A 25,281-nucleotide genomic window follows, 5' to 3' on the forward strand; every position below is an offset into this window, starting at 1 on the left:
AGCCCAAAGCAGTACATCAGCTCTGAGGTCGGTACAGACTGTGCATAGAGTCTTTCACGTTGGACGGCTGGTTGTAGAATTGTTTACTGCAACTTGAGAATTTCTCAGAACGTAAGAATCTCAGAAACAACAATGCATCCTGGTCAGACTGAGCACAAACCCTTCTGTTAGCACGTGGGGTTGCAAAGGGACAGCTGGAGACTTTTGTCAGTCACGGGCATAACAACGTCAGCCTGGCTGGATCGTCCGTCCCCTGTGCCCGCCTTACACATTCCCGAGCATTGGCCAGACAATGAGACTGAGGCTGAAACTCTTCCGAGAGTCTTAAAGTGTGACTGCCGAAAGGTCAAGTTAGTAATTTCCCTTTTTAATAGTCAAAGCCAGTAGCAAACGTGGAGGCGTTGATACGATCTCTAGGCCAGAGGCTTTTCACAAGAACTCCTTTGAAATTACAGGCTGATCATGTAATTCAGGGAGTTTTTATATCTCACAAGGCTGCCACTATGCCTTGGAGAAAGCACCGCCGCTGAATACCTAAGTGCCCACCCTGCCCCTGCCACGCTGAGGACCGGACAATGACAGTCTCTTTGTGCTTCAGCTCCGTTACCCGTAAAAGGAGAGATTTGGAAGCGCAGTCTGTAAGATCTCAGGCAGCTCTGAAGTCTCTGATTCCGTGAGGGGAAATGATGAGATAATGAGGCTGGGTTTCAATCGTGGTGCGTGGATAGCTTCACTCTGCTCTATGTGGCCCGCCCGCGGCCAGGCCATGGAAGGCAGGTCATAGCTCCTCTCACTGGGCTGGCCAGACACCCCTTTCAACCTCTCACTCTTTGCTCCAGGGTCTGGTCACTTCCCCTCAGAAACACTGTCCTGGGCAATTTGCAAAGAAGAGAGTGAAAAACACCCTCCCTTTGCATGCTTCATTAAATCGCTCCCCGGGCACGCCACCACACAACACTTTCAAGCGTCCATAGCTTCTAGAAAGCGTGGGGTGCGTTAAATACAGGTCAGAACATCAAATACAATTGTACTCAATTTCCTGTTTTACTCTCTAGCCTTTTCCACAGCAGTTAAATGTATGTTAAACACAGAGGAATTTGATTGAAATAAGTATCTGACCAAGACAAAAGAGGCAGTAGGTTGGTTACTCGAGAACATTATTTGCAATAAAGACAAGAAGGAACAAGAGGAACATGTAAAACGCAACCGCCACTCGGAAGGCACTCACGGGTCAAAGGCCGCCAGCAGGAAGTTGAGCAGGAGGCCGATGGACTGCTCCACGTGGATCTGGTGCGTGGTGGGCATCCGCTTGTTGAGCTGGTAAAAGATGGTGGAGAGCACAGCCTCCAGGCGAGCCACGCTGAGTTCCGTGTTCGGGTCCAGGTTGTTGAGCGCATTTTCCCGCAGAGCTTCTATGACGTTCCAGATGTCCACCAGGTGCACTGCGCACAGGTAAGGGAGAGTGACCGTGGAGCAGGGAAAGGCAAGCTCACTGTGCCACCCGCCCCTCCTGCCAAGGCGCTCACACGCTGTGTGCTCGACGACTGTAGGGTCGCCATGAGCACAGTACACAGTGCATCATTCCGAAGACTGGACGGACGGTGTATAGCAGCACACAAATGCTTTACTGAATACCCTAGCCTAGTAGATAGTTACTTCTAGTCTTCGTAACGACCCTTGAAATATAGCTGTCTTCCCCACCTTACATGTGAGGAAACAGGATCAGGGGAGTTAACTGACAAAACACAAGTCCAAGTCCAGTCAATGGCAAAACTGGCTTTCAAATCCAAGTCAGTCTGGCTTCTTTAAAAAACTGACATAAAGTTGGCATTTAACATCGTGGAACTAGAAGGTGTATACTATGTGGATTAGATAAATTTATACATCGCAATCTCATTACCATAGTGTTAGCTAATCTCTCCATCATGTTCTATCATTTCCTTTTTACAGTGAGGACGTTTAAGATCTAGTTTCTCAGCAACTTGGAAGTAGGTACTGTTTGTGATTATAGTTAACATGTCTATTAGCTTAGAAGCATTTTCCCGTTGTACATGCTAACCCCTAAAGAGAGAGAGAGAGAGAGAGAGAGAGAGAGAGAGAGAGAGAGAAACCTACAACACTTAAATTTTATTATTTGGAAGGATATCATAACTGCATTTGAGAATTTAAAATATTTTCATTTACATATTCTTAGTAGTATAAGGTTTGAAATAAGAAGAAAGTGGATAGGAAGACAGGGGCGGGGGGCGGGTATGAGGCATTGCTACAATTCAACCGCAGAACGAAGTCACAGATAACTTTGCTGGTGAGAACGAGCAGTCAATTAACTTAAGTCATGGTTACTTTCACTAGGGTGGTCAAGAAATCCATTTCTATTTCAGTTCGCCCTGAAGTCTTGTTATGACATCCCAGAAACCAACATCACAATCAAGATAATACATCCATTATCCCCAAAAGTCTCCTTTGAAATCTGTCCCAAGCCACAGATCTGCTTTCTGTCATGATTTTCTAGAATTCTATATAGCTGAAATCATCCAGTGTGTACTCTTGTTGTTGTTGTTTTTTGGGGGGTGGACTGGATACTTTTACTAATGTAACCATTTTGAGAGTCATCCACGATGTTGGGTGTATTAGTAGTTTGTTCCTTTTTGTTGCCAAATAGTAGTTTATTGGAGGGATATATCACAATTTGGTTGTCAACTCACCTGCTGATGGACATTTGGGTTGTTCTGGTTTTTGGTGAGAGAGAGAGAGAGAGAGAGAGAGAGAGAGAGAAAGAGAGAGAGAGAGAGAGAGAGAGAGAATAAAGTTTCTATGCACAATCATGTACAAATCTTTGTACAGACATAAACTTCCAGTTCTCTTGATAAGTACTTAGAAAGGAAGTGGCTATGTTGTATAGTAGGTGTATGTTTAATTTTTGAAAATCTCCCAAAGTGTTTTTCAAAGTAGTTGCACTATCTTACATTCTCATTAAGAGTGTATGAGAGTACCAGTTTCACCACAATTTCACCAAATTCTGGGTTCACTTTTCATTACACTTTTGCATTTGAAAATAAACGTTGTCTTTCTCAAGGAAGTACAGTTCCAGTTCCTGAGAAATGTGCATTCCCAAGTTTTAGTCTCCTACAGCTTTGCTAATTTCTGACACTGTGTTTAAAGACACAAAACTGACACCTATTGAACTCCTCGACTTGGAGTCCAGAGCAGTGGACTTGGAGTCCGAAGACCTAGGTGCAAATTTGGCTCTTCTACAGGTGTTTACCCTCTTAGCTTTGAAGACTCACAGCCTCACTTCCTAATTTGTGAAGTGAGCATTGTGTTCCTTTAAATGGGAAATACATAAAGTGGGTATTGTGTTCCTTTAAATGGTACACAGATACAATATATTATACATGAACAAATGAATAAAGTAAGTTCATATAAATTTTTTTTGTGCATATCTCTGGGTTCTGACACAGGAACACAAATCACTTTTCAAATGAATTACTTTAATGTTAAATTTGGATCAATTCAGATTTATGGGTTTTTAAATTTACAAAATTCTCTGTATATCACACAAGGAAATTATTTGTATTTTTTTATGTTATTTGTCAAATTTTTCACTTTAACAAGCAAGGTGCTTCAAAAAATAGCATTTATAAGATGAATTTTTTTGAGGAAAAAAAAGCTGGGATTTCTACCACTATTCCCTACATATTGGATCTATAGAGCCTCTGGATCCAGTCCTTAGAGAGATGTGGGGGTACAGGACACAAAAAGAGCAGCAATGAGGGGACCCGGCCTTGTCCTGATTGGTATTTGTGCTCAGGCCACCAAGGGAAGTAGGTTACTATCTTCTTCCTGACTATGGGTCGTGTGAAACAGGCACTGGAGAAGAGGCACATGAACGGTGAACTTGAGCATAGGAGGGAGATGGCTACAAGCCAAGAAGGAGAAATGGCTGCTGGGAGAGGGAGGGCATCTGTATGCTTAGGTTTCTCCTGGAGAGTCTTTGTAGGGCACAGAGAGGCTCCCAGGATTCCCAGGGGTGAAATCATAGAAGTCCATGGAAGCAGCCAGCATGTCCATAGACAGTGGGAGGGTCCTTCAGGAACTTCAGCCTCTGTGTGCCCAGCCTACACTAATCTCCTCTCTGCCAAACCCACTTTCTCGGGGGTTCCCTCCCTTGATGAATGGCCTCAGCCCCTACATTCTTCCCCCACCCCAGCTAGAATCTGGATTTCATCCCTGGATCCTCATATCTCATATGCAATCAATGACCGAGTCCTATTGGACTCTATCTCCAAAGTATCACTTTAATTCCTCCATTTCCACAGACTCTTATTCCCATCACCCAATTTCACCACCCAATGTTATCACCATTATCTCACTGACTAAGTCAATTCCTTCATCTTCATTCTCTCTCCACTCCAACTCATTCTAAACACTGTAGCCGGGGTGGTATTTCTGAACTGCATATCTGACTTGTCACTCATATGTTGTGTCAACTCCTTTAATAACTTCCCATTAAGTTGAAACTCTTCAACATGGCTTGCGAAGTTCTTTCAGACCTGGCCTCACTTTCTTCTCATCTATGCCTGAGTGTCAACACCACTTCTTCAAGGATGCTTGTGTGGATCTCTCACCTCTAGGTTTTGTACCCTCCTACGTGCCACCTTGGGACCCTGTTCTCCCCATTATTTAGTGGACTCTGTGCAGGCCAGCTGGTTGTCTGTTTGTCCTCTGCAATTGTATGTTGCACAGGAAGAGACTCCATCTGCCGTGATACTGTTCACACCCCCAGCCTCACACACCACAGGAGCTTAACACATACCTGTTGGCTAAGTAAACACATGACAAGGCAATGACTCAACAGTGAATGTGCATGTGATTGCTAAAGAGGCAATACGGTGTAGTCACCCAGAATCACAAAAGCCTTGGTTTGCATCCCAGGTACATCATCTGGCATGTTACTTGGCTTTTCTGAGTCTTCATCTTGGCAAAGTGGGGCTGGCAAGAGCATCTACCCTCAGATGATTACTATATAGAATAAATTGGAAAAAAAGAATAAATGGGGTAATGCTTATAAATTGCTTGGATAGGGCATGTAACTTAGGAAATAATAATATGGACACAAAAATATCTAGAAATCATATGAAAGTTACTAAAAATAAGTATGATCTATATTTGGGCTTTCACATTTAAAGTCTTCATATAAGGAAAAAGGAAGTAGCAATTAGAGCTGTGAGACTAGATAATTATACATGAAAGTAAAACGAGGCTTCATAGTTATGTGCCAGGCCCTGCGGTAGGGCCTAGGGACTCAATGGCAAACAATGCAGACGTGGCTCCTGCCTCAGGGAACCGGGTCTGAAGGGGACACAGAGATGAGTCACAGTCATACAAACAGGGAACTAGAAATTTTGTGACTTGCTGGATTATGTAATGGCTGTGAAGGGGCCAGAAGTACAAGAAAAGCATTTCACACAGTATTTCGTGCACAATAAGCATAGTTCAATATCTACTAATTATTATTGAGAAAGATAAGTATCACAATTCTTCTGCTGAGTTGAGGAGGAACACCAAGAAATGTGCTAAGTCGAGAGTCATTAGGCAGTTATTAAGGGGTCTGTTTTAAAGTCTGACAGTTGTATAAATATGTTGCTTTCTGTTGAGCATTTTAGAAAATGAGGACATCTAGGTATGCTAGAATGATGATATACCACTAGATGGCACTGCACACATTTCACTACTAGATCTCAAGCTATAACTGTCCATCATAAAGCACCTGCTATTAGGTATAGGCAACAGGAAGTGGGGTTTCCTCATCCATATGACTGTATACATTTTACACTAATACACTAGAAAAGGCAACAGTTTGCAGAGTGACATCATTTTGTTAACATTAATCATATCAAGAGTAAACAAAACATTTTCTTAAAAGTAGAATTTAGTTCTTCATAGAATCAAAAATACGATTAGTGTTAACTGCAGATAATTAATTATGAATACATCACAGTAGTTTGTCTTCATAAATAAATGGAAACTGACAAAACTTCAATAGCTTGTCTTAAATCCAAGAAAGCCCAGGTTGATAGAAAAGGGCTAGGGTGAGGACTGGGGGAGGAGGGTTTGGGGTTTCAGAGGGTGGTTTCCACATGGGTAGAGAATTTTTGAATCTCAAGTGATGCTGGTCATGTGTCCCCCTATTTGAATAGGAGATGGACTCTTAGTTCATAGTTAGAGTTGACTTAAATCCAACTGTCCCTGGGGAATGTGCAGAAATGCCAAACTCATTTATAGCTAACAGAAATGATGGATGTCATAAGCATTATTAGAAGTAGAATTGCGTGACTAGGGTAAAATACAGAAGAGAGGGTACAGAAAGTACAGGAATATCAAAAGACAGCTTCAAGATTTAGTCTATCTCTGAGTTTTTCCAGAAGCAGCCTTCCCGGGACCCCATCACAGACACTGGGTGCAGGTCAGTGGCTCTAAGCATGATGCCCTTTTTCCTAAAGCACTTGGAGATCTCTTAAAAATTCCTAAGCCCAGCCTCGCCCACTCGCTGACTCCAGAATTTAGGAGGGTAGGCAAGGGTTTTGACAAAGCTCTGTAGGTGATTTTGCCAACCACTCATTTATAAACCTTGGGACGGCTCTCAGAGGGCTTGCAGCGAGGGAAGGCTAATACACAACCGTCTTGCAGAGCGTTCACTCCCATCACTTCGGAGGAGCGGCTCTGACTGGAGTCACCTATGAGGTTGGAGAACGGCTCCCTGGTGATGCCACTGTGGCTGGTCTGGACCATACTTGGAGTTGCAAGGCAACTGTTAGAAATGCAGATCTCAGCACCCCCACTCCCCCTCCCTCAGACCTAGAGAATCAGAATCTTCCTTTTAACAACATCCCCAGTGTCTCTTCACACTCATTACCCTAAGCCGCTATAACTAGCTTTCCTTCTCAGCCTTCCACTCCAGAGACTACAAACTTCATTCACAGAACAAGCATTTATTTAGCCCTTACAATGTGGCAGCACTGTCCTGGGTTCTAGAATTAGCACAGACAACATAAGCATCTCTGACCACACGGGACTTAAAGATGGTGGGGAACAGAGATATTTGGCAAACAAGCACATTGAGTGTGCTACAATAATCATATATTTCCTCTTACAGAGAAAAAATGGGCTTAGTGATAACAGATTTAAATCCAAGTGTTTTTTCATTTGTATAATGGGAATATTAATATTCACCATGTTTACCTTATAGGTATTCTGAAGAACAATAAATATTTACATGGAAAACATTAAACTGTAAAACACGCTATGTATTTTGGGTATTCTTATTTTTGAGAGAAAAACAGACCTTAAAATTTACTGTCACATTCAGATAAAATTATAAAATTTCCTTCCTTCCAATTCTTTCAGTTCTTTACTTTGCTCTGTCAGTTATAAAGATACAATATTTCTTCTATAATTGCAGGTTTGTTTTCCTCTTAATGAATGTAATATATAATCTATCCATGAGAGATTATGTCACAGTGATGACTATTTTAGTTCACTTTCAGATCAAATACTTATCTCAAATTCAGAGAGCCTCAGCCCACGAGAAAAAAGGATATGCCCAATGTATCGCCCCTCACCACACATCTACTGCACACACAGGCATTAACATATGGAAACAGACAGCCATATGCTTCCACGTACAGAGCTGGGAAAGGAAGCAAGAAATGAGATTCCAAAACCTTTTCAAAAGAAATGAAATCCCAACCAGTAACTTTAAAGGTTCTATAATACATTATTCTTCAGGTTACAGGTAATTTAACAAACTATGAGAGTCTGGCCATAAAAGAGATTGTAATTCTCATGGGGAGAGACACTCAGATGGCCTAACTGAAGATCAAGATGAGACATGACATTATAAAAAGCCCACATTCACAGTGCAGGTTTAAATAAAGAAGCTACTGGTACTCGAAAGACTGTACAGGGATGCTATGTGGGCTGGAAACTTTGGAAGGATTTGGAGGAGGAGGAAGAAGAGGAGGAAGAGGAGGAGGAGGAGGAGGAGGAGGAGGAGAGGTGGAAGGGCTCAAGTTGGCTCCTGAATCAAAGCAGGATATGAGTACATGTTGAGGAGGAGAGAGAATGCTCCAAGAAGAAGGAAGCCAGGTGGCCCGTGGCACAGAGCAATGAATGAAGGAGGTGCAGTTGGTCCTGGATTGATGGGTTGGGGCTAGAGGAGTTTGTGTGGGGCTTACAGGAAAGCAGAATCTATAACTAAGTAAGCTTTTCTTTGAGCATTATTTCACACTTCTCTCATTTTTTGAAAGCAAACAGAAAGACTGAGAATTTGCAGCCTGTAAAGTTCACTGTTTAGTTTCATTTTTCAAATCACCATGTCAGCTAATTCCGACCCCCGTCTATAGCCAACCAGTGCAGCGGTGAGACCCAGAGGTGACCTTTAGAGTGGCGAGTGGGTCTGATTCCAGAGGTCTGGGGTGTGGCCAGGGCATCAGCAGGGAGAGCATTCCTTAGGTGACTTTGAAAGACAATGAGGTTTGAGAACCACTGCTAGGGAGTATGACTCCAGGGATGGAGTTAGACAAGGGACAGGAAGAACAGGAAATGGATGGGATGCACATGTGATACAGAGGACTATTTAAAAGGCATCGTGAGGATCTCAGGAACAAGAAATCCATGTGCAAATTAGCCAGTTGGTAAGACATTTTCAAAGGAAGTATTTTTGCAGGCAATTGGGCCTCTTATTGTGACAAAATCGTATTTAAAAACCTTTTGAGACAGGGGAGGACTCATTAGTTACATGGTATGCTTTAGCAGAGTCAACACATGTATCCTGATGTCATTATGCTGATGATATCAGCCATCATCTACACTAACTAGACACTGAGTTTGGAAAGAAAATGTTAATAAAAGCACAATTTTCAGATTTGATTTCCACTAGTGAGCCATACCTTTCTAAGATATGAATCTAAACGTCTGAGTAGCTCACTAAATTATCTTATGCTTCCAAACTCAACATCTCCCTTGCTCCCAAAGTATGCCTTTATCACTAACATCGTTCTCTTTGCTAAGGCTCCTAGGAGAGATGCATCATATCTTCCAGATAACATTTTAGTTTCACTTTAACTTCCTGGTTAATATTGATGATATAATAACAGAGCTTCAGGAAAAGGCCTATAACATAATTTTGGTATAAAATCAAATAGGATATCACGCTAGTCCTCAAAGGCTCTGGGACCACATCCATGGTCTACTAGGAAAAAGTATTCAGTGTTGCTTAAATTGTGTTTGTAGACCAGCATCATTATTCAAAATGAGGTAGATTAATTGTTGGCTCAACAGCTGTCATACTGTAAGTTAAATTTAACAAAATTCGATTGAACAAGCATTTAATAAGCCTATTATTTTTCAAAGTATTGTACCAAGGACTGTAAAAATAATAAGAGAAGGTAAAGGAAAAGAATGACCTGAACAATAACTAATTTCTCACTGCTAGTGTTTCACTTGGTTCAGAATATATTTAATAACTTTAGAAGCAAGGGAATCTAATATCTTATCTCCCCTCTGGGTAGTAATTTTAGACTTCACTAGATAACTCCGTATAGGTTCCTTCAATATGCTCTTACCATTTCCTATCAGTTACTGACTTCTACTTAAGATTCTTTTTACAGCAAGCCTCATCACTCTCCAACTGCTACCCTTTTCCACCTATCCTAAAACATATTTTAAGGCTTCGCTCTGGTCATACCATTGTCTATTGTCTACTGGGGAAAACCCAAGCTTCTAAGCATAAAAATCCATGTTTGGACTCGAGGTTCCTAATCTTCAGCCTTATCTCCTCATCTCCAGCTTCTCCTGAGCCCTAAGCTCCAGTCACACTGGACTTCTCACAATTCCAGGATATTCCCTTGGCTGCGCTGTATGTGCCTTTACTCAGCCTGCTGCCCTCATCAGCTATACCCTTCAGAACACTATCTTTTCAAGGTATTGCACACATGCATGCCCACAAGGCAGCTTACTCTGATGCTAACCTCCCCCTTTGTTGCTTCCAGAAACTTCCACGTGTCTATTAGACCATTTATGACACTCTGTATTTCCCACAGTTATTAATAAACTAGAGGCCCGATGCACGGAATTTGTGCAAGGGGGCTCGGCCCTCACAGCCCCGCCTGCCTCGACCCTCGCAGCCCAGCTGCCTTGCAGCCCCGTCCACTGGTCGTTCCGGAAGATCGTTCCGCCATCCAATCTAATTGGCATATTAGCTCTTTATTATATAAGTTGTCCCCTCCATTTTTTAGATAAACCCTTTACTGAACTTCAGGGAAGAGGAGGGTCTTTGAAATGACGAGCTAAATTTTATGTTAAGGGCCATGTGTGTTTTCAGGGGACAGGGCCAGGGGCTTTCATCAGATTCTCCCAGAGAGACATGGGGAGAGAAGCTGAAGAGTCACAGCACTAAATTCTGAGCAATCTGAAGACATGGACTATGTCTTGGCCATTGCTCTATTCCTCATGGCCGCACGTAGAACGCGTTGTTCAAACTGGGTGCCTGCTACTGCTTGGGGAATGGCCCACAGTGCCTGCTGCTTGCCAGACCCTGCACATAACCCCTAGACGCTTTCCTCTGCCTCAGCGTCTCAGACACACTGGGCAGGGTTTCCACAGAACCTTTCTCATTCCTTGCACACTATGACTTGAGCAGATGGCCAGAATCCTACCTGCCAGAGGCCACATTGTAAGAGGAAGAGCATCTCCAGGGCTAGTGACCATGAGGCCTGTCTCCCACTTTCCCTTTGTAGCCGTTGATCTCGGTGACCCTGCAGCCTGTGCCCACCTGGCTGCGTGAACACTGACAGACAAAGTGCGCAGGGGCACTGCAGATCGGGTGGTGGCAACCGGCTTGGAAGTGTTACTTTGTCCTGCACCCACCCTGCCTGTTTAAAGACATAATTAATTGTCTGTGCAATGATAGTAAACAATCTGATAGAAAACAGAAGATGCATTTTCCTCCTCCACGCAGAAGATAGCTATGGCCTCATTTCCTTGTGCATGGAAAGCTGTTTGGAAGACGGGCAAGCATTTGGGATGAACAGGTCCCTGGATGGCTGCAGACACCTTGAGCGAAGTCAAGAACATGGGAAGTGTATCTCGTGTAGAAAAAACATCTTTAAAAAAGTTAGTAGAAAATACTGATGAGGAAATCGCCAATGCAGAAAGCCAAGGTACACAGTAGGCAAGGTTTCAGACCCCTCTTTCAAACCATTTTCAAAATCGTGCCTCCACCCCTTCCTCCAGGCCCTGTAGGCGACCGTCATGGCATAGACTTTGGCCAGTTCCGTGCGGCTGCGACCAGCCAGCCACTGGCTCAGGCTCTTGCTGTTTACCTGTGACGCCTCGGCCTGGACACCTGGAGCCCCCCAACGCTCTCCCAAGTGCAAGTGCAAGCCCCTGCCCAGTGCAGGGCTCATCCCTCCTCCTTTTGTCTCCCGGGTGGACCTTTCTGGGGTGCATATCACAAGCCTCCTCAGGGGGTCCCACATGATCTATTGCTTTTCCTTTCTTGTTCCAGTTCTGCTCTGGCTCCAGTATCCAAACGAACAGCTTCCGGTCAACCCTGCTGAGGAGTCCGCTTTCCGGGGAAACACAGGCTGCAGCACTGATTCTAATCAAGTCCTTGTCCATCATTGGTTGGAAACTCCCAGAATAACACGTGGAAGACAGTGATGATTGGGGCCATATTCCGAGGGGATTCTGATTCTTTTGGGTCATAGCTTTTCCCTCAGTGTCTCCATCTCCACATGATGACAGCAGTGTCTCACTCTGCGGCGTCGGGTTTGACAGATGAAGTGCATCCCACTTGACCTCCCGGGGAAGTTCATTACTGTTCTGAGAAACCAAGCGATTTAGGGCTGGAGCCATGGCTAGCTCTGCGGCAGGCTGAGTGGTCACGTGCTGGCCTCCTGCGGGCAAGGCTGGGCAGCCCAGGGGGCAGGGACTGTTTGCCAGGGCACTCGGCTGTATGTGGAAGTTCCGTTCTAAACGGTGTGATTTTATCTGGCGCTTACCTAAGGGGCGCACTCACTGCTCTCCTCACCTGGGACGAGCAGAAGCTTTCAAGTCCCGAATGAAAAGCAGGTAAAGCAGTCCCAGCCCAGCACCGTGAGTGAGTAAAGGTAGCTACAGACACTCTCTTTCAACAGCTATGTACATATTTGGTTTCTTTTAATCTCCATACTTACAAGTAATTTTTTCTTTAGAAAATGGAAGTTTGCTGAGGGGACTAAAAGGCTGGATGTGAGTTTATATAGCCACGTTTTAGGATGTGTCTGCCACTTGATATTACAAAATGAGAAGCTTTAGAATACATAGAACACATTCATTAGGTTCTAAACTTGAGGTTATTCCAACACTAAATCTGTACACAAAGGAATATGACCACACTTTTGCTTCCAGGGTCCAGCATCACGCTTGGGACAAAGTAAATCTCAGCCCACAGCTGCTGAATGAGAAACACACGAGTGACTGATAATAGCAACAGCAAATGACTGATAATGTCAACGCAGCCCCAGGAATAAATCAGGGCGGCAGCAGCAATCACTTCCCTGCAGGGCCACAGGTGTGCTGTGTGGGAGGGGCCATTCGCCCAGCCCTGCCCTCCGGTCTGTCTTCTGTTTCCTCTGTGTCCCTCAGAGTCCAGAGGTCCTGGGACCAGGCTGGGGGCGGCACCCCTGGGTGTCCCTTCGTTGCCCTGATGTCTGGCTCTGGGCTGATGGGCATGCTCCCAAGAATACAGCTTGGCAGACCCGTCAGGGAAGGTCACCGATCTTGCTCTGGCACCTGTCAGATGGGGCTGGAAGGCATTTCTCCGTGTGTATCCCTCTTTCCCACGTGCCTGGGGCATTTAAAGATGAGACACTTTCCTAAATTGTGAGAGTGAAAGTGCTTGGTTGGCATGGATTCCAGGCAGCATGCAGAGCGGGAGACAGGGAAGGGAGTGGCTGACGGGACGTCCAGATGCCGAGAAACAAGACGAGCAGTGGCGCTTGGGTCACAGGCTGGGAGTGGCAAGCAGTCCGATCAGATAAAGCTCCTGGCGTTCTCCAAAAATCAAAGTACTAAGAAGAAAGCAAAACCCTGGATTTTTAAGATCTTAAAAACAAAAGCAGTGAAGAGGAGAAGTTTGCTCTGACTAACTAAGGGGAAACAATGTGCCAGGGCCAGGGTGCCCAGGGAGGCGTGCTTCTGGCTGCGTATCCCACCGTGGAAGACGTTAATGGGCTTGTTCTGCCGCCACCACCGACTTCCCCGCAGGGATTTCTGGGAACGCTGTATTCCAGCAATGCACTTCCCTTTATTCTAAACATGCGTCTAGGATGACTCAGCATCAGGGATGAAAGTGAGCATCCGAAACACTGGGAGCAATACAAACAGATAACGATGCTCCACGGGTTTGTCATCGGCCACTTTATTTCCCCACCAAACCTCCTACTCTTCCGTCGACTCGGTACTGGAGAGAGTCCTTCTAGCTTCCCTTTTGAATACTTCTCTGTTGGGGGATCTAGTTCTCTGCTGCAGATTTTTACTTTAAACTTTATTTTTTCACCCAATGTTCTATATGTCCTTATCTGGAAAATAGAGAAGTCTATGGTCTTGGGCAGTGGGACAGGCAGAATCCTAAGATGCCGCCCCCCCTCCCTGATTCTTGGTCCCTGTTGTTTACCTTCCTCCAGTTACTCAGACAGTAATCCAGGTACTGCTGTGAGGGGGTTTTGCAGATGGAATTAAGGTCCTAAATCAGTCAGCCTTAAAACAGGGAGATTATCTGGGTGGGCCTGACTAATCACAGGAATCCTGTAACAGTAATTTTCTCTGGCCGGTCACAGAGGGGAAGTCAGAGGAACACACTCTGGCTGGCCTGGAAAAGGCAGCAAACACCCATGCTCTGAGTCAGTGGTTGGCAAACCGTGGCTCACGAGCCACAGGCGGCTCTTTGGCCCCTTGAGTGTGGCTCTTCCACAAAATACCACGGCCTGGGTGAGTCTAGTTTGAAGAAGTGGCATTAGAAGAAGTTTAAGTTTAAAAAATTTGGCTCTCAAAAGCAATTTTAATTGTTGTACTGTTGATAGTTGGCTTTGTTGACTGATGAGTTTGCCGACCACTGCTCTGAGTGGCCTGTGGGGCCATGTGGCGAGCAGTGTGGGTGGCTGCTAGGGGCTAGCTAAGACTACCACCCTGACTATCGGTAGGAACGGGAACCACAGTCCTTCAACCACAAGGAAATGGATTCTGCCGGCAGCTAGTCCCCATCTGAGCCCCAGATGAGAACCACAGACCCAGCCAGCACGCTGATTTCAGCCCCTGAGCGGAGAATCCAACATGCTGTATAGCAGTGGTTCTCAACCATTTTAATGCCACAACCCTTTAATACAGTTGCTCATGTTGTAGTGACCCCCAATCATAAAATTATTTTCGTTGCTACTTCATAACTGTAATTTTGCTACTGTTAATGAATCATAATGTAAATATCTGTGTTTTCCGATGGTCTTAGGCTCTACAGCAGCAGTTCTCAACCTGTGGGTCACGACCCCTTTCACAGGGGTCGCCTAAGACCATCGGAAAACACAGATATTTACATTACGATTCATAACAGTAACAAAATTACAGTTATGAAGTAGCAACAAAAATAATTTTGTGGTTGGGGGTCACCACAACATGAGCAACTGTATTAAAGGGTTGCGGCATTAAAATGGTTGAGAACCACTGCTATATAGGATTTCTGACCTCTAGAAACCGAGATAGCAAATGTGTGCTGTTTTAAGCTGCTAAGTGTGTAGCAATTTGTTATGCAATGGTAGAAAACGGATACCAGCAGCTCCAAATCCACATGCTTAAAAACGAGGCAGAGAGAAGGAATATGGTTGGGAAAAAACGAACGGAATATTAGTATTTATTACTAAGAAATACCGAAAGGCTACTCTTGCAACATGAAACTAGTCACCTGGATGTGAAAAGTGAACCTAATGGAGCCTGTTCGCTCATTCATGGAAGAATATCTATTCAGGTCTTACCGCACGGATAGCACTCGCTAGGGTTAATTTTGCAGGGAGAGAGACACCTTTAGGTAAAACAGGTATCTGCATTTTGCTTTTCTGGTTCATAAGAAATCCTGAAAGCTTAGAGCTATTAAAGACAAAAGCAGATATTCTTTAAAGCAGCGGTCGCCAACCTTTCAGACCTCACGGACCACCAGTGGTCCGCGGACCACCGCTTGGTGACTGCTTCCCTAAAGTATAGCTGGATGAGGGATACTTTTAAAGATGCTTCATGTACTGGAAGAACGATATTTTGAGAAACTGAAATTTCAGATACAAGTGTATATCTTTTCGTCTTTCCTTTTAAACAAAAATTGTAATTAAATCTTAATCGATAGGAGTGATAGCAGAAACTTCAGACTGTGGCCAGAGGAACTGAAGATGGTATAATGTCAGTTGTGGGGGACAGCACCCCCCGGCCTCCTTACTTTCGTTCCATGTAGACAGGAGGGAGTAGATCTCTGATTTATCTCTCTCATTGCTTTTTGTTGTTCATGAACTTAAGGGTGCGTTTCGTTGACTTTAAAGTAATTTCTGAAAAAACACACGTGCTGACATTATAGGTATCTGGATCATTAACCATGCCAACGCCGAGTGAGGAAATAATGTGACAGCAGAAAAGCCATTTGTTTAAGGTAAAGGCCGAAATGTTACCATTGCCCACATGCCTATAAGTGGTATACAAGATATTTATTTTCGTGAACAGCTACCAGGAGATCCGGAAGTTAAAGAGAAGGCTGTTGATTAGAAAGGAGTATCAGGCCTGGATGTGTATTCTCCATTCTGTACCATTTTTCCTGGAAAATGAAACAGCCAACTTGTTCCCTAACTTCGAGAGAGAACTGTTCTTTCACTTTATTAGAGATTGTGCTAGTGACGGTGTGGGGAGGGGGAGAATGACAGGGAGTAAAGATGAATGGTGAGGAAAGAAGCTGATTTGGAAGACAAATCCTATGGACAAAACTTGAAGGAATTTATTGCCTAAAAAAAAAAAAAAGATGGGCTTCTTATAATTCTTCTTTTATAGCAGAGGATGCTAACTGTTTCTTGTGGGCAGAGGGGCACCACTATATAATGAATTAATATTATGTAGATATTATGTTGGCATGGACACGGTGGGGCAAAAGTAGGTTTACAGTTGTTCTTACGAAAAATAATGCAATAATTAATAAAGAATAATATAAGAATAAACTCTGTTTTATGTACTCACAACTGTAAACCCATTTTTACCCCCCCCAGTATATAACAAAAGAGGAAATAAATTTCACATTTTGATGATAAAATTAAAAATATAATAAATGAGTACCACTTTTTTTAAAATGCTCGTCTATCAATAAGCAAGCTGGAATTGTTTTTTGTGAGAAAAAACATTTTGCGTAATTGGGATTACACATTAGTGTTCTCTTTTCTCTTTTCAAATTGGTTATAAATATTCACCTACTCTGAGTTCACAGTCTATACAAAAATAGGTGCTGGACCCACTGAGTCCACGGCCACAGCGTCCTGGCCTCTTCTATGAAGTCTTTGCGAACACTGGGATCATTATTCTCAGCATCCACAAGGACTGCATTAGAGGGAATGAACACGGATGTCAGTGATGGGGATCAGTGCTGTAGATGGGACACCATGAACGAGCAGGCAAGGGCTGTGGGAGAGAAAATGTGGGGAATTAACTAACACTTATGATCTTTAAATTCAGATAAGAAAAAAAATCTCATAAAAAAAGTATGCTCTCCATGCTATATCCAGACAATATTTATTTTTTCCTAGAAGTTGACTTTACAAGTGTCAGCTTTTATGTTTTTCTCCTCCATTATATAGTTTTAAAGCTTGGTTCGGGTAATACACAAAATAAATTTTATCTGTAAATAATCTCGGGACCTAAAAATGAACAAGCCATTTTCAGTTAAGGTCTATCAATTTCTGTGAAGTAAACACTGCATATGAATTTCCAATAAAGCAATGCAGTTACAAATACACTATCTGGATTTTTTCTTATTTCTCTTATTGTAGAGTAAAACAACATTATAAGGTACCATAATTTACTTGGAGCTGGGTTTTATTGCAGACAATTTTCTCCCTCTCTTACAGGGGTAGTTAATATTGACGAACATATGTCACATAAACACCAGTGCTTCTGGTTATCTCTCTAAAAGAAAAGCTCTAACTCTGATTAGAATAAGCCCGGCTCAATTGTGTTGGCGCTCTGGAAGTACCTCCATACCACAACTGTTCTGTTTATTGTCAGGAAGGAAAACTGGGCAGACACATATAATACTTGCATCAATGTGGAAACAATTTAAAAAAGAAGCTTAATTTTAGCAGAGCATTCAACATAAGCTTGTATTTCTTCTTTGAGTCTTAGTGTTGTCTAGTTTGTATAGAATGCAATGTCTTTTCTCATCCTAAAATGTATAAAATTTGGAAGGTACATTGTAAAGCAAATAGCACTTTTTCTGCTTACTGTCTACCAATTCTTTAGATTCAGCCCAGCTGTCTCCCTGTCCAGGAGACTCCTCTCAGCAGCCCCCACACCCAGGTCAGGGCACTGCCTTCCCGGTGCTCCCACAATGCCATGTACGGATTCTTGTCATTACATGTCCACACTGTTTTATATGTCTGTTTAGAAATCCATCTACCCACTTAGACTGTGGGCAACTTCAAGGTAGGGAATGCATCTTACTCCCCATCGCTTTGTCCTTGGTACCTAGCACAGTGCAAACATAGAGTTCATTGTAAGATTTTTAAAGAGGTAAATGAATGGATTCATTGAGGGCAACTGCGCAGGTGTGAAGAAGGTTCTGTTTCACCCAGGGAGGGACTATCGCTATTTTCCAAGATAGTAACTGTTTTCCAAGAATGTCAGTGTAACCATGCCACGATTCTGGATACAGGGTAAGGATGAGCACCAGAAAAGAGTAGGAAGAGGAAAAAGAGATGTCCAGGAAGGAGAAATGGCCTTTCTCAGAGCGGAGGAATAAAATATGGCCCATGGTTTGCTGGAACCAGTTAGGGCCAACAGGGTGTACTCTTTGTAATGTTGGTGCAGGGTTGACAAATCACTATAAACCTTCCTTCCTCTCTCCTTCCTTCCCTCCCTCCCTTCTTTCCTTCCTTCCTTTCTCCCGTCTTCCCTCCTTTTCTATTTATTGGTTTGTTTGTTTGTTTGTTCACTCACTCACTCACTTATTCATCCTTACCATTTTGTAATGCCATTTTGAAACTCCCTGCTCCTACTGAAAATAACCCAAGAAAAGCTCCGCTTGGCAATGCTTCGAGGAGAAAGAACTCCTATCCCTACTCCTTCTCCCCTCCTCTCTATTTTGAGGGCCACTGGTAATGAGGTAAAGAAAAAGGGAGGACTCCATCACCTTTTCATTGCTGAAAACATGGCGATTCTTCGATTTTTTGCTTAAGTGTGGATGATGAGGATGTGGGGGAGGGAAAGCTTTGCTTCTGGGGGAGCATTTTCCTTGGCCTTGAACACCAGGCCTGCAATACCCAGACTGCAAGTACAACCACAGATCCCTTCCTATGGCCAGAGGGCTCCTCTCACTGCTGTGTGTGTGTGTGTGTGTGTGTGTGTGTGTGTGTGTGTGTTTTGGGGGGTGGGGTGGGGAAGAGGGGAACATTGATTAGCTTCTGTGAGGAGTCAAACAAGTCTTTGATGTTTTTTCTACACTCTTCTCCTGCCCCAGACTTCAGCCCCATCTCTGGGGCTGGGGAAGAGCTGCAGATGAGCGACGTGCGGAGGAGCTGCACACTGCCTATCCCAGTCGTAATGAGCAATAAGCCTAGAAGCGTGGGCTGGGGGTGGCCTGCTCGGGGCCCCAAGAAACATCTGGGGGAGACTCTGGGATGGTAAAGACGCGGACATGGATGGTTTTTCATTTACCAAGTATCTAATCCTCATGGCAATTATTCAAGAACTGTATGTATGCACTCAAGATAACATGGTTTTCATTTTTTAAGGCATCCATACTAATTAGAAAATGAGAAGAGTTAATTTTTTATAGCAGCCCGTTTTTAAAATGAAGTAATGTTTTTTCCAAGAGGTAATGAATATGGTGATATGACGGAAGCACTGACCCAGCAGGGAACATGAATCTGCTCACCGTGATTAGTAATCTACCCCGCTGCGTACATTTTAAAATTTGGGGAGAAGCTAAGCAAGTTCCTTTGTTTCTTTCAGTAGTCTTGTCTCTTCTCTTGCTACTGTCGGATGCAGGCAAATGTAGTTAATATTCTGATACAAAGGGTAAATTTTCTAGTTTCAGAAAGAAACTGGATTGTTTTCCAGAGATTATAAACATGTTCCTGTACTTGTAAAGGAAGCACAAATAGAAGGAGGACTTCGTGTTTGATATTTTACAAAGTTCTTGGAAACCATCTGGATGGCACCGCATTTGCAACACCCAAGCTAGAGAAAAGAAGGAGAACATCCCTCCAGATTTAAACCACTCCAATGGCAGGATGGAATACACCTTAGCAGGTTAGAGTAATTAAGCCTTGAGAATTACTTAGGCATTGTCTCACTACCATTTGTATATCATAACATTGTTTTCATTGTTGTGTAAACATATTTTTGTCAATTCTTACAAGAAAACCTAGCTTTAATAAACTAAGTAATAAGTGTAAATGATAGGACTCATGAAGGTAATTACTGCAAACAACTGGCATACTTACAATTGCATTTCTTCTGAACAAACCGAAGCTTGCATGCTGTTCTGTAGGTGGAGAGTCGGATTCGATCCAGCTCTTGAGCTCCTGCAGGGGGAGGGGGGGAGGTGGGGAGGGGAGGAGAAACGTACACATATGGTATGACATGTGCGTGGAAAGGGATTTGTAACATTAATAAAGAAAACAACTATAAATATAACCCATGCACTTAATTTTGTTGTTATTAGAACATCAATACAACTTGACCTGAAAAGGTCTGTGCCGTATCCCTCAGGTTATGGGAAGAGAGCACATGTAATCAACGCTGAAGGTCAGGTTGTCAACCATGTTCACCGGCCAAGACACCCAACCTCACCCCTGTGGAGGCTGCCATGAAGGAGCACAGTCTGCTCAAGCTGCGACGTGAACAGCCAGATGCCATCAGATAGTAACATCATCGTCATCGTTTTAAATGCGCTGTCATTGGTCATTAGACCGAGGCTGTGAGGTGAGCACCTGCCGAATGTTGGGCATCTTTTCTGCTTGACCTGAGGCCAAATGCTTTTGGAAGTCCTCGTTATCTCGTCTGGAAGACAGGGATGGGGATCCCGCTACTGTTGACTCCATACGTCGTCAGGGTAAAGGAATGACTCTACCCCCAAGCACTGAGAACGCTGCCTGGCGCACATGAGCACTACGCAAGTATTCGCTGTTATTTCTAGCATCTCACCTGCAAGATTCCCTGTCAGCCTCAGAGGGGGCGCCTTTCTGAAAGCAACCGCTACTCTTACACAGTGGCTTCCTGTCCCTTCCGGACAAAGAGGAGCATGCTCCTTATGTTTCTGAGCTGCGTTCCCTATCCATTCCACTCAGGAATCCTGCGTGGCTTATGGTGCCCACAGCACCCAGTCGGAATGCTCCTCTGCTCAGAATCCAAGTTCCTCTGCAAGCTCTTCCCATCCTCTCTTCCAACAAGAGTTCCCACTACTCTAGCCCAGAACCTCCCCTTGCAGATGGCTGCTTGTTCCGTAACCTGCGTTTCCTCCAAGTGGGTTCATCTTTAGACTGTGTCTGGGACACAGCAGACTTTCAACAAAGGTCAGTTCTCTGTTTCTAACTCTTTGGCTTCGTCAAAGCCCATGTTTATGGCTCATACAGATACAAAGGCCCATACCTGGTTTTGACATGTGTTGCACTTTCTCTGCACCAGTAAAAGTGCTCCATAGATGCTTCTGAATATAATAGTTAGGGTAGCAAGTCAATGAACTGGCCTGAAAGTGATTATATTAGGTGACCAATTACACGCTCTCCTAATGCAACTTGGGATGAATTAGCAAGTGTCCCTCGCTGAGAGCGTTTAGCATTCCCTCAACTCAAACTGATCTCTTTAGATTCATTTAAAAACACTCTCAATACTCCTAGTACTCCATGGTTTAATAAGGCATGTAATTAAATATTAATTCCGACAGAAGTTTATTACTTGACAAACAGGCTCATTGATACCGGGTACTTGAAGGATCAAAGAGGCAAGGATTTATCCTCACCTAATCGAGAAATTCCCTTCCACATGTTCTCAAGAGGTAGACATTTTAGCCAATGGCCATGAAGGATTATTTGCAATGACAGGAATTATAACACAGTGAAAATAAATAGACTTGCTGTGTGAACTTGAACAAGTTTTAAAAATTACTTCCTCATGTGTCAAATGGGGAAAATATCAACGTTATTGGCTGGTAACCTACGTAGCTGGTCCCTAGTGAGAACTTTACAGCAAGCAGATGGGCCTCCTAAAAGGCTTCCTGAGCCATTTCTGAGCAACAAGTGACAGAAATTTCTTTTTTGCATTTGATTTTAACTCGCCTTTCTGTAACTTCAACCCATTTGACCTAGTTTCCCCTCTGGAGCCACTTAATCTTTTCTCCTGGCACTTGAGAATTTATTTCTCAAACAATGGGAAGCCACTATCATAATCACTGTTAGCATCTTCATTACCATCTGAAGATCATATACAAAAGTCCCTGTTATCATGAGTTTAGGGTTTAGCTGGGGAGGTAACTTCTCCTTGACTTTTTAGGTCCAAGAGGTTCAACAGCACAGTCATTTGAAGCACAATGTCTATTATTGAGCATGACACACAACTGGCTTCAATACATGGAGGTGGCTATTGTTATTCTCATTATCATCAGGCAAAGATTTGGGGCCCTAACCATTCTCATCGTCCTGTTTCATGACTGGCTATTATCTCCTTGACACGAGATCTACAAAATTAACCCAACCTGTATAGAATATGGAAAGCAAATACTATCACCTTTGATAAGGACAATTACTAATGAAATTCATTCTTGGGCTCTTTGGTAAGCTTGTAGTTTATTAAGAAGCTATTTTTAAAAATCATATGTACTTATATTAAGTCAGATTTTTTTCCTGTTTTCAATTTAAATGCTTATTTGGGGTGGAGGCTACAGGTAGGATTTCATACTTAGTTTTTTTCTCTCTTTTTAATATATTTTATTGATTTTTTACAGAGAGGAAGGAAGAAGGATAGAGAGTTAGAAACACCGATGAGAGAGAAACATCGATCAGCTGCCTCCTGCACACCTCCTACTGGGGATGTGCCTGCAACCAAGGTACATGCCCTTGACCGGAATCGAACCTGGGACCTTTCAGTCCACAGGCTGCCGCTCTATCCACTGAGCCAAACCGGTTAGGGCCATACTTATTTTATTTTACTTTTTTTAGCTCATACTTCTAACCTTTCTAATATTAAAAAAAAATTATTTTCTCACTGGCATTTCATAGGGGCTTCCCAGTTTCAGGTCCTCTACATCTGAGAGGCTCATGGATGCTGGATAAACAGGCAGAGCAATGATCAGAAATACCCGAATGCTAAATCTGCCTTTCCCCCTGGATGAGGGTGTCATTTTATTGATGTGGACTTTGGCTCAACCATCAGGAAAGTCTCAATACCTGTAAATAATCCTTTAGAAGAAGTCATTAGGGACAGAGATTATTTGTGTAAGTTTTTCAAGAATAATGACTTAAGCCCCAGGTAGAAAAGGATGATGATGCAGCACACAGTTTAATTTCTTAGATCCAGCAAGATCCTGGCCTCTGAGCAGAGAGACCCTGGCTCCTCTGCACCTTCCTCCCATAGAGGTCCCGGGGCAACGTGGGACAGGTGCCCCTCCAGGAGCAGGAAGAGGGAAGAAGAGCTGATACTTAGGGACAGGAGTGCACTGACGGCTCACCGGCCCCATCACAACGTGGACTTAACGGACCCTCTGTTTTATTTAAGAATCAGGAAGAGGTCTGGAGGTCTGTCAGTGTTTCCTATTTGTGTATGTTCTTCTTGGCTGAGGATGTAAGGCCTCAATATTAATAGGGATGTGGTGAGCAAGGAAAATTAGCCTTTCAGATACAGCAGCACACTACCTTGCACAGACAATGTAAGTGGCAAACACAAGATCCATAATGAGTTCTGGGACAAAAAAAAAAAAAAAAAAACACACCCCAAAACAAACAAAAAACCCACCCCTGATCTGACGTATGGTGTGCAGGCTCTTGCTCAAAATAAATGTATTTGTCTCTGCCCCATACACTTAGTTCAAGTTTACATGTGCAGTCTCTTCTTGAAAATCTGTAGATTCATCGTCTACCTGGGAGTAGCTGCATGTCTTCTGTGTCCAAATTATTGCTTAAAACCAAGGGCCTGACAGGGCCACAGAAGAGTCTTCCGGTACTTCTAGCGGACACCCTCCAGGGTGACTGCCCATTACTTATCCTTTAGACATGGTCATAATCACTACCTGTAAATCTTCCTAACTGTATGGTGATCCAGCCTATGTTTCTCCAACACACGCACAACTTAAGAGACTTTGTTAGTGCCTTGCTGAGATTAAGGTCCATTTTTAGCCTATGATATTTTCCTGAGCTAACAGTCTAGTAGCCTTATTAAAAAGGGAAATTAGCTGACTTAATTCCTCTATAAAAAGAGATGGAATTTGAATAAATGAATAAGGAAGTAAAGTCAATAGAGCAATCCTTGTTCTTAGCATGTTGAAATGTCTAGGGTTACCACTATCTTTTGTTCATGATTCGAACAGTGCCTAGCTATTTGGTAGTTGTTCAAGGACTACATGACTTTGAAAATACTGGAAAGCAGAACCCTGGGCAGGGACATGGCTTTTTTTGTGATGGGCACTATTAATGCAATTGATAGTGAGCCCACCTTAAGCTGCTCCATCAGTATAAGCTCTGACTGTGAGGAAGCAAGGCTGGAAGGGACACTGTGTTTATATGCTGGCTGTTCTGGGTAAACTGGTTCCTGAGACTATGAGAGGTGGTTCTGAAGGAATTCTTGGACACTTAGAGCCAAACAACAATGGTGAAACCTCGACAGAAAATCAAATTGTATACGAAAAGAATTGGTCAAGAACAAAACTTTGGTAAAATCTGACTTCAGATTGCTGGGAAGATACTAAGAGACAGGAAAAGAGAAGTAGAAGTGGTCAGAAAAAGCAGAGGACCAGACCAGGGTGGTGGTGACATAAGAGAGAATTTGCAGGATAGTGACCCATGGTGCTAACATTTTGAAGAGGCTGAAAAGCACGAGAGATAAAGAAGTAAGTAAAAACAGTCATTGCACCCACTGTGGTCTATGGTAGTAGCAACACTCATGTTATTTTCCTGAATTTTTGAAGTCAGTTTTCCTAAAACTCACAGTGTGCATTGCAAAAACATGCTCTGGGTTCCATTCCAACTATTTACCCGCTGACTGTGGTGAGCGTTCTGAAGAAAGACAGCCTTCAGACAGTTCAGCAGTGCTTGCTGAGTGCCTACAGTTACCTCCCTTTGATTTCTGGCGAAGACCTTTCTTCTCTTGTTAGGAAGCCTCCCAAGTTCTGAAAGAATGCTTTCCAATCAGTTTCCTCTCAATAAAACCTACCTACCCTGTGTCCTGGAGGCTTTTAAACCAACATTGGTTCCGCATCTATAGGTGAATGGATTTGAAGGTAAACGTCCGGGGTCTGTCCCTATGCAGGAGCTCATGGTGAGTGACGTGGATATGCTCACAAATGTGCTCTGACAGCAGGAAAACAGAAAAGGTGAGTTTAATTCCAAGCATAAGCTATTGATTCTGCTAAAATCCAGGCTGATAAACTTGTTTAAGCTGATAAACTTATTCAATGACTGGAAAGGCCAGCCTTTTCAGCGTTAGTCTAAGGCACTAGCTACACTGATCATTAGGGCATTATACTGAAGGTGCATTTTGGTTTAAGGGCAGCTTGCCCAGAATTTCTTTAATCAAGGAGGCGGCCATGGAGTTACTATTGTTGTTGTTTTGATATGTAAGGCTAGTCTTTTTTGCTGTTTTTGTGAGTCCATGTTACTGTTAATTTCATTTCTTTGCCGTTTCTTTCTACTTTCTGCTTGTGGTTATGAGCTCAGAGTAGATGTCTGATGCACATGTGCTGCAATCACCTGAATGTGCAGGATTTCTTGTCAGTTGTTCTTCTTATTAATTGTTATT

At 43.3% G+C, this 25,281-nt stretch overlaps 1 protein-coding gene across 10 annotated transcripts in view; it reads right to left on the bottom strand.

The window, feature by feature from the left end:
• Window positions 1–25,281, bottom strand: part of DTNA (dystrobrevin alpha) — a 305,164-nt gene that overhangs the window by 89,118 nt on the left and 190,765 nt on the right. For all 10 annotated transcript variants that reach the window (XM_079785103.1, XM_079785102.1, XM_079785104.1 and 7 more), the window contains 2 exons: window positions 19,779–19,859; window positions 1,229–1,442 (listed from right to left, as the gene is read on the bottom strand). In XM_079785103.1, coding sequence (XP_079641229.1) covers window positions 1,229–1,442; window positions 19,779–19,859 — 295 coding nt within the window. The remainder of the gene's footprint in view (window positions 1–1,228; window positions 1,443–19,778; window positions 19,860–25,281) is intronic.

This window comes from Cnephaeus nilssonii, assembly GCF_951640355.1.
Source record: "Cnephaeus nilssonii genome assembly, chromosome: 11".
NCBI classification, from domain to species: Eukaryota; Metazoa; Chordata; class Mammalia; order Chiroptera; family Vespertilionidae; genus Cnephaeus; species Cnephaeus nilssonii.